Below are 16,248 nucleotides of genomic sequence, written 5' to 3' on the forward strand. Positions count from 1 at the left end.
CAATTTCTTGAACCAGACATGGTGCTGAGCCTCAAGTGGTAGAGCTCTAGCTTTGAGACAATTCTCAGGCCCTGAGCTCAAGCCCCAGGACTGGCAAAAATAAATAAAAAATAAAAATAAATCGAATTTTGTCAGATGCTTAATTTAAGAATTATGTTAAGCTTAGTGCTGATGGCTCAAATCTGTAATCCTAGCTACTCAGGAAGCTGAAATCCAAGGATCAAGGTTCAAACCCAGCACAGGCACACAAAAGGACCTTCTCTCCAATTAACCTCTAGAAAATGGGAAGTGGGGCTTGGCTCAAGGGTAGGGCAGTAGCACTGAGCTGAAGAGATACACCCAGGCCCAGAGGTAGGTCGGTAGCCTTGAGCTAAAGAGCTCAAGGACAGTGCAAGGCCTAGTTCAAGCCCCCATGACCCACCAAAAAATTGTTTAAAAAAAGTTCAAAATCAGCCCAGGAAGAAAAGTTTGTGAGATTCTTATCTCCTCGAAATCTACCAAAAACAGTTGGAAGTAGAGCTGTGGTTCAAGTGGTAGAGTGCTAGCCTTAGCAAAAGAAGCTCAGGATATCAAAGCTCCAGGTCTAGAGTTCAAGTCCCAGAAGTGGTACATACAACAAACACATACACAAAACACACACACAAACATGGGGCCAGGAGTTTGGCCTAGTGGTAGAGTGCTTGCCTAGCATCACAAAGGCCCCGGTTAGATTCCTCAGTACCACATACATAGAAAAAAGCCGGAGTGGTACTAAGACTCAAGTGGTAGAACTCTAGCCTTGAGAAAATCCAAGGACAGTGCTCAGGCTGAGCTCAAGCCCAGGACTGGCCAAAACACACACACAGAGACACACACACAGACACACACAGACACATTCACACGGAGTTATATTTTAGAAACAGGTGGCTCACATTTGTAATCCTAGCTACAAAAAGAGACTGAGATCTGTGGATCGCAGTTCAAATCCAGCCCAGGCAAGAAAATCCATGCAACACTCCTGTCGCCAATTAACCAATAAAAAGCCAAAAGTGGAACAATGGCTAAGCAGTTGTAAGATAGCTAGTCTTGAGCACAAAAGCTCAGACTTTGAGTTCAAGCCTGTTTCACCCAAAAATTTATAAGAATTATAGTACGTTAGAAAAGGATAACACATACCTCAAACTGTGTTACAGCAGCATAGCGCACTTCTCCAGAAGGGGTGGTATATTTACTTCTATAGAAACCTTTCATTTTGTCATTCAGCTCTCCAACAAAATCTATCTTTAAGGTTCCTGTACCTGTGATTGAAGATAAATAAATTACTTTTATGGAAATGTTAAGAACAGTTATCAAAAATATGTCCTCAGGATACTATGTTTAGATGACTGTTTACAAAGTTCAAATCAATCTTTTTTTTCTCAAACACTCTTGGCACTGAAGAGAATATTTGGTTGATACAAAAGACAAACTAATCCTAAAATGCCTGCCTCTTCAAACCATGTTTAGGGTAACTGCTTAAAAAATAGTTTCATTAATCTAATCTCAAATACTGAATCCATGAAAATAGGAACAGGAAAGGAAACATTTATTATTAAATGCCTGACACATGCTACTGTGCAAGGGCATTTAAAAATATTTATGTCTATTCATAAAGCTGAATGTGGATATTGTCCCCATTTTTTTTCAGATGAGGAAACAAAGGCTCATATTTTTTTAGTAAGCAGCAAGATTAGGAAGAACATGCCTTAACCCCAAATTTATGCTTTCTGACAATTTACAACATACGAACTGGTCTTTTTGACAGTTTCATGTATGGGAAAAGAAATATAGCCAATTGTTTTATGATGAAAGACAAACACTGCATCTGTTTATTCCAAAGACAACACAATTTGCCTACTTTTGTAGGAACTACAAGAAGACCAATGATTTGGTCTGCAAAATGGCATAATACAAATTTAAAGTCATTTAACCAACTGAATATTGACCTTAAAGAATATATTTAATCAATGTTATTAGATACAAATAAAAGTGCAACCTAAATATGTACCCTATTGTATAATGTACTTTTATAACAGAAAAATATCTAGTGGCCATCTACTAAATTCAGATGAATGGCAAAACAATCCCATTCTATATTTTAAAAATCAAATCTCACACAAAAATTTCAAATGTTGACTTCAGTCCCTATTTATAATAAGATCTTAGGGCATGAAAGTCTAACAAATCAATGAGATGGTATGAGTATACAAATTAGAACAAATTTTTATATCCTATTTTTCTAAACTGTTATTAGAAGTTCTATACAGTATTGACATTTGACATCAACCAAAATGTTTCTGACATGTTCAATCTTGATATTCTTCTAGGTGATCTTAAAGTCAAATGTTCATCTGCTGAAACCAAATTTGCTTTTTGGGAAGGTCCAAAGTCGCCAAGTTTACATATCAACAGAATAGAGGAATGACAAACCATCAAGTGTTTCTACACAAAGTTTGTCTGTAATGTAACTAAACTGATTTCATGTGTCTCAAACTGGTTTTGAAAATAATCTAAGCAAAAATTTCAGATTTTTGTAGCATAGTCACCACTGCCATATTCTTAAAGCAATCATGATGAAAATCAACAACTGAAATCCAACTAAATAGACATCTGTAGTAGCTATTTAAAAAATCAGACATTTGTGAATATCTGAAGGAACAGTGAATACCTGTTTGTATCTGTGGTACTGGAAATAAACCCAGTGCCTCATTAATACTAAGCAAGGCACTTAACCATTGAACTACACAACCAGATTCACTCAGTACTTTAAGTAGAATCACAGATTACTAGGATAGTAAGTATAAGTCCAGCAAGAAACTCAATAGGAACTCTTAAAAATTGACTCTGAAGAGTAAAATGACACAATTTTAAGAAAAAAAATTAAAATTACTTATTCTCTATTTTCTTTAGGAATTCACTGATTTTTTTTTTTTTTTGTCAGTCTTGGGGCTTGGGCTCAGGGCCTAAGTACTGTCCTTGGACTTTCTCAAGGCTTAGCACTCTACCTCTTGAGCCTCAGCACCACTTCCAGCTTTTTTCAATGTATGTGGTACCGAGGAATCGAACCCGGGTCTTTGTGCATGCTAGGCAAGCACTCTACCACTAGGCCAAACTTCCGGCCCCTCACTGATTTTTTTTTTTTTTTTTTTGCCAGTCCTGGGCTTGAGCTCAGGGCCTGAGCACTGTCCTTGGACTTTCTCAAGGCTAGAGCTCTACCACTTGAGCCTCAGCACCACTTCCGGCTTTTTTCTATATATGTGGTATGTGGTACCGAGGAATCGAACCCGGGTCTTCATGCATGCTAGGCAAGCACTTTAACCACTAGGCCAAACTCCCGGCCCCCCTCACTGATTTTTTTAAAGCAGATGTGTTCATGTTATAAAGTTCAGAAGAGAAATCTAATAATTTTTTAATACCTTTAATGGAAATTGTTTGACGGAATTTTACATTAACACTACAGATAAAGTTGGCCTGTTTTCACTATATCACATATTAAAATGTTTTAAACTATAACATATTCATGGTAAGTATACTTTCAATTTTTTTCCTATTTGGAACAAAAGTGGATTCAAAACTCATAACTAAATAAGAAAGGCTGCTTACACTTTTACTCGGTTTTAAATCTCCAAGGCCATCAAACCATAACAAGATATTGATAGTGACCACTTCCAAAAAGTGGCATACTAAACAAAATACAAAGTATTGGAAAGGATTATTACCTGAAATTCAAACAAAACACAAGTTAAAGTTTTAAAAAATCATTAATAAATTCAATTAGTGTCATATTATACAGTACTAATTACAAGTATTTACTGGTGAAAACAGTAGAATTTTAGGATAAGCAAGGAGAAAAAAACTTCTTGACAATTTTAACTTGTTGAATTAATACCAGGATAAAATGATCACTAGTTGTTCTAATTTTATACGTAGTCACACACAAAACTTAAATTATTTCTTCAAATTAGGTATCTTATTGATTTGCATGGTGAAGCTTTTAAAATGTAATTAGCTGATTTATAAATTAAATAACTAAAACTACGACATCTATTGTAAAAATAGAGTAGAACATATAGATATGTTTTGTTTTCCCATTCCTGGAGCTTGAACTCAGGGCCTAGACAATGTCCTTGGGCTTTCTCAAGGCCAGCACTCTACCACTTGAGCCACAACACCACTTTTGACTTTTTCTGTGTATGTAGTACCCAGAAATTGAACCCCGGGCTTCTTGTATGCTAAGCAAACATTCTACCACTAGGCCACACTACTGGTCCCTAAATCTTGATATACTTTAACAAGAAGAAATTTAATAAGCCTGCTAAAGAAGAAAATAAACCTACTAACTGTTATAAAATTAAGAACAATTTATGTAAAAAGGGAATAAAAAATCGTGCTGTTAGGAACAAAATTTCTTCTTATCTCATTCCTCAATCTTTAAAATGCTAAAAAACTACTAGTGAATCTCATATACCAGGAGGCTGAGATCTGAGAATAACAACCATGCCATTCCATGTCATCTCACCTCCAACAAACTACTCAGAAAAGGCCAGGAGTGGTGCGTGCAATCAAGTGTTTGAGCCAAAAAAAAAGCACAGGAATCTCACATAGGTCCTGAGTTCAAGCACCAAGACCAGCACACAAAAAAAGATAACCATTGATTCTATAATTGTTGCTAGACCTTACAGTAACTATAGTATCATACCCTAGAAAAATGTCAAAGATGTTTTATTCAGCTATAACTTAAAGTTTATTGATGTCATTAAAATGTTCATATTTAGTCTATTATCAGACATACCATTTCAGCAATCTGTTAAAATCTGAAAAGAATTTTGTTTTAGATTTCCTTTTTTTTCTTTTTTTTGCCAGTCCTGAGCCCTGACCTTGGACTTTCTCAAGGCCAGAGCTCTACCACTGGAGCCTCAGCACCACTTCTGGCTTTTTTCCATATGTACGTGGTACCGAGGAATTGAACCTAGGCCTTCGTGCAGCTAGGCAAGCACTCAACCACTAGGCCAAACTCCCGGTTGTCATATTTTTTCCTTTTTAATATACAAGCAATGCCTATATATTTAAGGGGTAAGAACTTGAACTCAGGGCCTGGATGCTCCCTGAGATTTCTGTTCAAGCCTAGCACTCTACTACTCTACCACTTGAACAACAACTCCACTTTGGGCTTTTTGGAGGTTAATGGAAAAAAGTCTCATGGACTCTACTGCCCAAGCTGGCTTTGAACAATGATCTTCAGGGCTTAGCATCATGAGTAGTTTTGGATTGCAGGTGTGACCCCCTGGCACCGAGCAGGAACTCATTCTTTTTCTTTTTCTTGGTGTCAGCCCTGGGGCTTAGACTCAGCACCTGGACACTGTCCACAGGATTTATCTGCTCCAGGCTAGCACTCTGCCACTTGAGCTACAGCTCCACTTCTAGGTTTTGGAGTAGTTAGTTGGACATAAAGAGTTTCACTGATTTTCCTGCCCAGGCTGGCTTTGAACCATGATCCTCAGAACTCAGCCCCCCCCCCCCCCGAGTAGCTAAGATTATAAGTGAGCTGCCAGTACTCAGCAAAAACAACAATTTTGCAAAGGAAACCTGGGGATATAAAAAGTTTAGTATTGAAGCACTTGGTCTGACATGTGCCAGGCCCTGGGTTTGAACCTCAATACCGCAAAAATATAAAAATAAAAAGCATAGTGAAGATTGTTTATATTTTCTAAATGAAGCACCTCTGTCAGATCACAAAGTCTGCCAAAATTAGGCTTTACTAGTTAAATATAAGCTTACTAAAACCAAAATACTACAATGTTTTAATATACTGAATGCTTTTGTGTGTATGTGTGTTGCTGGTACTAATGCTTAAAATCAGAGACCGGAGGCTACTAAACAGGGGTTCTTCCATTTAAGTTATACCCCTAGTGTTTTGCTTTAGCTATATTTCAATCTTTTTTTTTTTCTCAGTCCTGGGACTTGAACTCAGGGTCTGAGCACTGCCCTTGGGCTTTCTCAAAACCAAAGCTCTACCATTTGAGCCACAGTACCACTTCCAGCTTTTTCCTATGTATGTGGTACCAAGGAATCAAACCTGGGTCTTCATGCATGCTAGGCAAGCACTCTACCAGTAGGTTAAACTCCTGACAACAACCTTAAGTTTTTGACCAGTCAGCAGTGGATCTCAATCCTCCCACTTAAGCCTCTGGCATAACTGGGACGATAGTTGATATCACCACACCCAATCAATGGTATAAATGTCTCCCTGAATTTATTCATTTATTTAGGCCTAGACTAGCTATGAACTCCTTATTCCTACCTGCCAAGTGGCTAGGATTAGGGCCTAGGTTTGAGCCATTGTACCTGACCTCTAACATTTTGACTTCTTCATATAAACATAACATCTTTAATTTTTTATAAAATAAATGAGATGGCTGTATTTCTTAGTGCTAAACAATACTTATTAAAGCAAAGCATGTTTTTTTTTTGTTTTCTCAGGTATGGGGCTTAAACTCAGGACCCAAGTGCTATTTCTGAGTTCTTTAGCTCAAGGCTACCACTTGGAGCCACAGCTCTACTGGTTTTCTGGTGGTAAACTAGAGGTAAAAGTCTCACAGACTTTCCTGCCCAAGCTGACTTTGAACCTGGAGCCTCAGATCTCAGTCTCCTGAGTAGCTCAGATTACAGGCCTGAACCACTAGCATCCATCCTCCTTTCTTAAATGATTGTTAAGTTTACATATCTTTTCAAACTAATGATTTATTGTTGCTAGTTATAAGGCTTGAATTCAGGACCTGGATACTGATCCTAAGCTTTTTGTTCAAGGTTAGCACTCCACTTCCAGATTTTTTGCTAGTTAATTAGAGATAAGTCTCAAGACTTTCCTTCCTGCCCAGGCTAGCTGTTAACTGTAATCCTTACATCTCAACCTCCTGACTAGCAAGGATTATAGGCATAAGACATCAGCTCCCAGCTCTTGGATTTTTTTTTTTGGTCAGTCAGTTGGTCAGTTTGGTCTGGGCCTGGGTGCTGACCACTTCAGTTCAAGGTTATTGCCCTACCCTTGGGCCTGGTGTTGCCCCTGAGCTCTTCAACTCAAGGCTATTACCCTACCCCTTGAGCAACAGTATCACTTTTCTAGTGGTTAATTGGAGATAAGAGTCTCACTGTCTTTATTGCCTGGGCTAGCTTTGAACTACAATCCTCAGACCTCAGCCTCCTGAGTAGCTAGGATTATAGGCATGAGCCACCATGCAGAACCTCTTGGACTGTTTTTAAACTCAAGTGTTTTAATATCACAATCCTACCTATGTCATTTTTTGTGGGATTTTCTAGTATATAATGAGTTTAAACTCAGGACTACAATCTTGTTAGGCAAGTGCTCTATTACTTATGTCACATTCTTAATTCTTTTGCTTTTATTATTTTTCCATGGGGTCTTGATTTTTCATAGGTTGGCCTAAACTGCAATCCTTCATACTTATGTTTCCTGAGTAGTTGAGACAAAAACAAAGCAAAGCAAAACAAAACAAAAAAACAAGTGCCACTATGCTCAACTTTTTATTAGTTGACAGGATGTATTAGTGTGTGTCATGCTCAACTTTTATTAGTTGACAGGGTATATTAGTCTGTGTGGAGGGGTCCTGAGGCTTGAACACAAGCCTTGGGCACTGGCCTTGAATTTCTGTGCTCAAGGCTAGCACTCTACCACTGAGCCACAGCTCTACTACCAGCTTTTCGGTGTTAGTTGAAAATAATTCTTGAAGACTTTTATGCCCAGGCTGGCTTCAATATGTAAACCTCAAGATCTCAGCCTCTGGACTAGCTAGGATCAAAAGAGTGAGCCAATGGCATCCAGCTTGTAAATAATTTCATCTGTATGATTTCTACTTGAATATACATTATTTCTTCATCGTTCAATCTTATGACTTTTTTCTAAATTTTCTATCACCTTGAAAAGCTAACAATATCTTCATTTTACTCTCACACAAATTAAGTTTGGCTACAGCATTGAATTCTAGACTGAAACTCATATTCACTTAGTATTTTGAGTAAGCAGTAACTCATAAGTGTCTTGTTTCCTTGTTCCTGATCAAAGTCTAGTGCTATTCTGATTCATAAACTATAAAGATACTGTGCCAGCTTTTTCTTCGGTCTCATTCCAAATACAAACTGTCAGAGAGCTTCACTTTATTCAAAGTTCTAAATTTTGCTTATACAGGTTTACAGTGTGCAACTTTTAACATTTTAGTCTTTTTTAAGTGCCAATACAGTATGGGGGGGTGAACTGAGAGGGGGCACTGTCCCTTAGGATTTTTTTTTTCTTTTTAGCTTAAATCTGGTGTTCTACTGTTTCAGCTACAGCTTCACTTCTAACTTTTTGGTGGTTACAGATTAAGAGTCTCAAGGACTTTCCTACCCAGGCTGGCTTCTAACTGCAAACCTGAGATCTCAGCCACCAGAGGGGGGAGAGGAGGGGAAGGTGTCTCTCCAATTTGCCTGCCTAAAATGACTTCAAACCTCAATTCGTATACCTTAGCCTCCAGAGTAGCTAATAATAGCCCACTGGAATCTAATTTTAAGAGCCTCACATTTATGCTAAGCAAGTAGCTCAACCACTTGGGGAACAGCCTCAATTTTTTTTTTTTTGGAAAGGCGATAGGAAAGTTGTGTGTGTGTGTGGGGGTGTGTGTGTGTGTGTGTGTGTGTGTGTGTGTGTGTGTGTGTGTGTTTGGTCCTGGGGTTTAAACTAGGGCCTAGCACTATCCCTGAGCCTTTTGCTCAAGATGAACACTATAGCTCTACTTGCAGCTTTCTGGTGGCTAATTAGAGATCAGCGTCTCAGATCTCAGCCTTCTGAGTAGCTAGGGTTACAGGTGTGAGCCACCAGTACTTGGCAATAAGACAGTTTTATTAGAATAAAAATATGACAGAGAAAGAGTGTATCATGCCAGGGAAAGACAGCATTTCAATCTATCCCTGCCATCTTGGTGGTCTTTTGCTATGTTTGTTCATTTATGCCCATCCTAGGGCTTAAACTCAGGGCCAGAGTTCTGTCCTTGGGCTTTCTCAAGGGTAGCACTCTACCACTTGAGCCACAGCACCATTTCTGGCTTTTTCTATGTATGTGGTACTAGGAAATCAAACCTGTGCATGCTAGGAACGCACTCTACTACTAGGCCAAACTCCTGGCTCCTATTATATTTTTTTACTTGCTTTTTAGATTGGTTCTTACATTTTTCCAGGGGCAAGCCTCACACTGTGATCCTAATGCCTTTCACATAGCTGGGATTATAGCTGTGTATGACGATGTCTAGCTTGTTTGTTGAGATCTAGTCTTGCTAATGTCTGGAGCTAGCCTGGAACTACAACCTCTCCTCTTGAGTTACAGGGAAGGAACTTTGTTTAAATTTTTGTTGGTCATGGGGCTTAAACTCAGGGCCTGAGTGCTGTCCCTGAGTTCTTTTACTCAAGGGTAGCACTGGAGTGGTTTTTATTTTCCTTTTTTTTCCTATTGTTTGTTGAAAATTCTTGATTTTTCTTTCTTTCATTTTTTTTTTTTTTTTGCCAGTCCTTGGGCTCAAACTTAGGGCCTGGGTACTATACTTGTACACTTTTGTTCAAGGCTAGCGCTCTACCACTTGAGCCACAGTGCCACTTCTGGCTTTTTTTGTGTATGTAGTACTGAGGAATTGAACCCAGGGCTTCATGCATGCTAGGTGAATCCTCTAACCACTAGCTACGCTCAATTTTGTTTTCTAAAACTTTGTTTGTATCTTGGCCAGTCCTGAGGCATGAACTCAGGACTTGGGTATTATCCTTGAGCTTTCTCAAGGCAAGTGTTCTACCACTAGAACCACAGCACCACTTCCAGCTATTTCTGTGTATGTGGTACCAAGCAATTGAACCTAGGGCTTCAGGCATGTTAGGCAAGCACTCTGCCACTAGGATACACTCCTGTCTCTCTATCATATCACATTTTCCAAAATTTTTTACTCCAATTCTTCCAGTGTGATAGCCCTCTGCCTGCCCTTGTTTAATGAATGTCAATATTGGGTGTTTCTTAACTATCTAAGGGTACTAACTGAATGTTTCTTTCAACTTCTTAAACTTTATACACTTAATGTTTTGGGCTGGGAGTTTGGCCTAGTGGTAGAGTACTTGCCTAGAATGCACGCATGCACGCAGACCCAGGTTCGATTCCTCGGTACCATATGCATAGAAAAAAGCCGGAAGTGGTGCTGAGGTTCAAGTGGTAGAGCTCTGGCCTTCAAAAAGTCCAAGGACAGTATTGAGGCCCTGAGCTCAACCTCAAGACTGGCAAAAAAAAAAAAAAAAAAGTCTTCTTCTTTATATACTTAATGCTTTGGTTTTAGCTCTACTTTTTAAATTAAAAGTTCTTTCCTCGGGCCGGGAGTTTGGCCTAGTGGTTAAAGTGCTTGCCTAGCATGCATGAAGACCCGGGTTCGATTCCTCGGTACCACATACATAGAAAAAAGCCGGAAGTGGTGCTGAGGCTCAAGTGGTAGAGCTCTAGCCTTGAGAAAGTCCAAGGACAGTGCTCAGGCCCTGAGCCGAAGCCCAGGACTGGCAAAAAAAAAAAAAAAAAAAAAAAAAAAAGTTCTTCCCTCAAATGTCTGGCAATTGCTGCCCCTGTAACTCTAGACTTCTGGCAAAAAAAAAAAAAAAAAAAAAGTTCTTTCCTCAAATGTCTGGCAATTGCTGCCCCAGTAACTCTAGACTTGGTCAAATGACTTGCTTTGGTAAATAAAATGTGAATGGGCTGGGCGCCATGGCTCATACCAATAATCCTAACTACTCAGGAGGCTGAGATCTCAGGATTGAAATTCAAAGCCAGCCGGGCACTAAAGAACATGAGACTCTTATCTCCAATTAATCACTAAAAATATGAAAGGTGGGGCTGTGGCTCCAGGGATAGGGTGGTAGCCTTTAACTGAAGAGCTCAGGGACAATACCCAGGCCCAGAGTTCAATTCCCATGATCTACAAAAAAAAAAAAGGGGGGGGGGCTGGGAGTTTGGCCTAGTGCTTGTTTAGCATGCACGAAGACCCAGGTTCGATTCCTCGGTACCACATATATAGAAAGAAGCCAGAAGTGGTGCTGTGGCTCAAGTGGCAGAGCACCAGCCTTGAGAAAAAGCCAAGGACAGTACTCAGGCCCTGAGTCTAAGCCCCAGACTGGCAAAAAAAAAAAAAAGGTGGGGGGGCTGGGAGTTTGGCCTAGTGGTAGAGTGTTTGCTAGCATGCACGAAGACCTGGGTTTGATTACTTGGTACCACATACATAGAAAAAAGCCAGAAATGGTGCTGTGGCTCAAGTGGTAAAGCTCTAGCCTTTAGAAAAGCCCAAGGACAGCACCGAGGCCCTAAGTTCAAGGCCCAGGACTGGCGGCAAAAAAAAAAAAAAAAGCAAATGGGTATCAAATTTGCACCATTCATGAAGAAGCTTTAAATGTGACTTATGGTTCAGCTCTCTCCCCTACCTCGGACCTTGCCATCTGCCATGTTTAAGAATAGCATGCTCGGAGCTTCGTGGTGGCTCATGCCTGTAATCCTAGCTACTCAAGAGGCAAGGTCGGGAGGATCAAGGTTCAAAGCTAGCCCGGGGAACAAGATGACCTAAGCCTCTTATCTCCAATTAACTTCTAGAAAATGGAAGTGGAGACTGACTCAAGGGTAGAGCGGTAGCCTTGAGCTAAAGAGCTCATAACCCACAAAAACAAAAGCAAGCTTGGGCCAGGAATTTGGCCCAGTGATAAGAGTGCTTACCTAATATGCACTAAGAACAGAGTTTGATTCCTCAGGGCCACATACATAAAAAAAAGCCAGAAGTGGTGCTGTGGCTCAAGTGGTAGAGCTCTAGCCTTGAGAAAGTCCAAGGACAATGCTCATGCCCTGAACTCAAGGCCCAGTACTGGCAAAAGAAAGAAAGAAAGAGAGAGAGAGAGAGAGAGAGAGAGGGGGGGGGGGGAGAGAGAGAGGGAGAGAGAGAGAGGGAGAGAGAGAGAGAGAGAGGGAGAGAAAGAAAGACAGACAGACAGAAAGAATAGCATGCTGCAGAGTGCCTGCTCGTTCCAGGTTCTAAAATGAGAAGACTTGTGAGGTGAAGGGGACCCAAAAAAGTGGGTATATGGCTACAGGTATTCAAACAGTCCTGTGAACCCACATGTTAGCAAGAAATACTGTGATAACACAGATCTGTGATCTTATTTGTAGGCTAACTTGTAAACATATACTCTGTAATACACAGTGTATTTCTGGAAGGATTTACTAAACAATGGAAGTAAAAGAGGGTCAGAAAGAAGTAATCTCAGTTTTCACATGACTGTATTCAGTGTCTTTTAAGATATGCTCAATGTAGAACATTTATTTTTATAATAAAAACACCTGAAAACAATTCCAAAAGTACTAAAAAGATATAACTAGCTCAATTTCTTTTCTGAAAGTATTTTAGTATAGAGCAATAGATGCATAATATAAAGAATTTAACCCAAAAGGTATACATGAATAAAAAACATCAATTATGTAATTTAGACATAGCCCATTGTTTCATTTGTACCATTTTAAAGATATGAACCAAATTAACTATGTAATTTTATATTGTTTTTCAATTTTATATTGTAATGGATACTTCATAGTGTTATGAATTCACAAGCTGTATAAATCTTTTGCCTGTTTTAAACTTCAGCTAACTTGACAAAAACTGGTTTAGTAATCAGTTATTTTGATATGCATTATTACTAGAAAGCTGAGTTATTTCATATATTTAATAAGTCCTCTGAATTTTTATGAATTATCTGTCATTTACTATTCATAATATTTTACAAATTAATTTGCATATAAGTTTTCCTACTATATCAAAAAGTCTTTTATATTCATTATTTGCTTGTTTGTTTTTTGCCAGTTCTGGAGCTTGAGCTCAGGGCCTGAGCACTATCCTTGGATTTTCTCAAGACTAGAGCTCTACCACTTGAGCCTCAGCACCACTTTCCGGCTTTTTTCTATATATATGGTACTGAGGAATCAAACCCAGGTCTTCGTGCATGCTAGGCAAGCACTCTACCACTAGGCCAAACTCTCAGCCCTTCATTGTTTTTTGGTTTTTTTTTTGACTAGTAGTAACATATTAACTAATCTTTCCTTCCTTGCCTCACATCATAATACTTACACATCAAAACAATATGTGGACAGCTGGGACATGGCTCAAGCTGCAGAGACCTGCCTAGCAATAGTAAACCCAAGTGCCTCAGATGAAACTCAAGTACCTCAAGAAAAAAAAAATGTGTATTGAGTAGTCACATCAAAATTGGGATTCAATCAAAAGGTAGAGTTAAATAAATATTTAAGGTTTTTTTGTGTGTGTGTGTATGTGTGTGAGATTCTATTTATACTTCCTGTACAATGAGATGACAGATGCACTATGTCTAGCTTTTTATGGGTTAAGATGCCTGGGTTGGTCTTAAACTGAGATCCTCCCAATTTCAGCCACCTGAGTAGCTGAGATTAACTGCCCCAAGTGATAAATTTATTTTTCAAAAGCTGAAACTGGAAACAAAGTATTTTATTGTAGTACAACAGACCGATCCTTCCATTTTTCTATTTAGTTTACTTAAGAACATTACATAGTGATAGAAAATAGAAACTTCCATAACCCCAAATTCTTAAAAACAAAAATCTTTTGGCATCCTCCATGTTGAAAGGAACCTTCCCCCCTCCCCTTTTTCTTTCCTGTGGTGTTACTGGGGTTTGAACTAAGGGCCTTGTGCATCCTAGGTAGTCATTGTACCACTTTGACCCATCTCCAGCCTGGAAAAGCCCTTTCTCAATCTGCTAACAATAAGGTGGTGGGGGGGGGGGATTACAGGCAATAAATAAAGCTGCTACTTGTGGAATTTTACAAAACCAACATCTCTTACCTGTTTGAAGAGTACTAGGAAAAGACAAGGTGACTTTTTCATCTTCATTTTGATAGTTAAATCCCGTAGCATGTATTTCTACAAGGAGAAAAAAATTACAAATGTTACTTGACTGATAAAATGAAATCTATACTACACTTGTTAACATTTTCAAAAGTACAAACTCTACTAAAATAAAATATTCTTTTTATTTTGTCAGTCCTAGGGCTTCAACTTCGGGCCTAGACAGGGACCCTGAACTCAAGACTAACATTGTACCTCTTTAAGCTGCAGTACCCTTTCCAATTTTCCAGTAGTTAATTGGAGTTAAAGAGTCTCCTGGACTTTCCTACCTGAACTGGCTTTGAACCACAATCCTCAGATCTCAGCCTCCTGAGTAGCTAAGATTACAGGCATGAGCCACCAGCACCCAGCTGAAATATTCTTTTCTTTTCTTTTCCTTTTGCTAGTCCTGGGGCTTGAATTCAGAGGCTGGGCACTGTCCTTAAGTTTTCTCAAGACTAGTGCTCTACCATTTGAGCCACAGAAACACTTCTGGCTTTTTTTATGTGTATATGGTACCAAGGAATCAAACCCAGGATTTCATGCATACTAGACGTACACTCTACCACAGGCCATATCCTTGACCCCCTAGATGAAATATTCCTAATTTAGCAAATCAAGTCTCTATTAACAGACAATGTCATTTCAACTTAACATATTTTAGGTTATACAACCTAAGTGAAATAGTTATATATTATTTATCCTTAAATAAGTATACACAGAGTCGGGCACTAGTAGCTCACACCTGTAATTCTAGCTTCTAGCCTGAGATCTGAGGATCACGGTCCAAAACCAGCCCAGGCACAAAAGTTCTTGAGACTCTTATCTCCAATGAACCACCAGAAAGTGGCACTGTGGCACAAAGTGTAGAACAGTAGCTATGAGCTGAAGAGCTGGATGCTCAAGAGCATTAGAAGCATTTTTGCCCAAGGTTGTCATTCTACCACTTGAGCCATAACACCACTTCAAGTATTTTGGTTGGTAACTGGAAATAAGAATCTCAGGACCTAAGGCCTGGGAATTTGGCCTAGTGGTAGACTTTTTGCCTAGCATGCATAAAGACCCAGGTTCGATTCCTAGGCACCACATACACAGAAAAAAGCCAGAAGTGGTGCTGTGGCTCAAGGGTAGAGTTCTAGCCTTGAGGAAAAAGTCCAAGGACAGTGCTCAGGCCTTAAGTTCAAACCCTACAACTGGCAAAAAAAAAAAAAAGAATCTCAGGACCTAGCCCAGGAGTTTGGCCTAGTGGTAGAGTGCTTGCCTAGCATGCACAAAGACCTGGGTTTGATTCTTCAGTACCACATACATAGAAAAAAGCTGTAAGTGGTGCTTAGGCTCAAGTGGTAGAGCTCTAGCCTTGAGAAAATCCAAGGACAGTGCTCAGGCCCTGAGGTGAAGCCCAGGACGGGCAAAAAAAAAAAAATCTCAGACCTTTCTGAGACTGTCTCAGAACTGAAATCCTCAGATCCATCACCTTAGTAACAAGGATTAGAGTCATAAGACACTAGCTTCTGGGCTCCAAAGTTTTGCTTTCTATGCTGCACTCCTCTAAGAGGAAATCTAAAAGATGTTTTGGCTGAACCCTGCACTAGCCTGGCTTCAAGAATTTTAAAGATCTAATCAACTGCCAAGATTTGGGTACTGAAGATGTAGAATGAATATTCTGTCCCCAAAGATAGATAACAACTCAAGTCAGGTGTGAGTGGCTCATGCCTGTAATCCTAGCTATTCAGGAGGCTGACATCTGAGGATCATAGTTCATAGCCAGCCTGGGCACAAAAGTCTGTGAGACTCTTATCTCCAATGAGCCACCAGAAAACTGAAAGTGACTCTGTGGCTCAAAGTGGTAGATCTTGATCTGAAGAACTCAGGGACAGCACCCAGGCTGGGAGTTCAAGCAACACAATGGGGAGGGGGGGGGTTGCTGGGACGGGAGATAGATAACTCAAACTAAGATATGAATCACATGTACTTCTGCTAAAACTTTTTGTTTTCACATTTTACACAAATAAAAAGGATCAGAACACACTGTATGGGTTATACTAAGAGTTTATTTACTTTCTCCCCTGCCATGAGGCTGATTCAAATGATTGGTACTTTACTGTACTTAGTTGTTGACACATTAAGGAAAGGACTTATGAGCCAAGTTCAACCCATTCCAAATGAAAACCCAGCCAAAGTAGATTTAATAAGCATATGAGTAGATATTCAGTATCATTAAACATTAGGCAAATCTGAATCAAAACCACAATGAAATACCACTTCAGATCC

General features: G+C 39.4%; 1 protein-coding gene across 2 annotated transcripts in view; it reads right to left on the reverse strand.

The window, feature by feature from the left end:
• The window catches only part of Npepps (aminopeptidase puromycin sensitive), a 77,114-nt gene that overhangs the window by 38,383 nt on the left and 22,483 nt on the right, over nt 1-16,248 (reverse strand). The window contains exons 3-4 of one of the 2 annotated variants that reach the window (XM_090350718.1): nt 13,936-14,013; nt 1,156-1,277 (exon numbers count right to left, since the gene is read on the reverse strand). In XM_090350718.1, coding sequence (XP_090206844.1) covers nt 1,156-1,277; nt 13,936-14,013 — 200 coding nt within the window. Of the gene's footprint in view, nt 1-1,155; nt 1,278-3,621; nt 3,708-13,935; nt 14,014-16,248 lie in introns of those variants that run through there. The other variant, XM_090350719.1, reaches the window with a different exon arrangement.

The sequence above is a fragment of the Megascapheus bottae genome, chromosome 17 (assembly GCF_031878675.1).
Source record: "Megascapheus bottae isolate mThoBot1 chromosome 17, mThoBot2.hap1, whole genome shotgun sequence".
Classification (NCBI taxonomy): domain Eukaryota; kingdom Metazoa; phylum Chordata; class Mammalia; order Rodentia; family Geomyidae; genus Megascapheus; species Megascapheus bottae.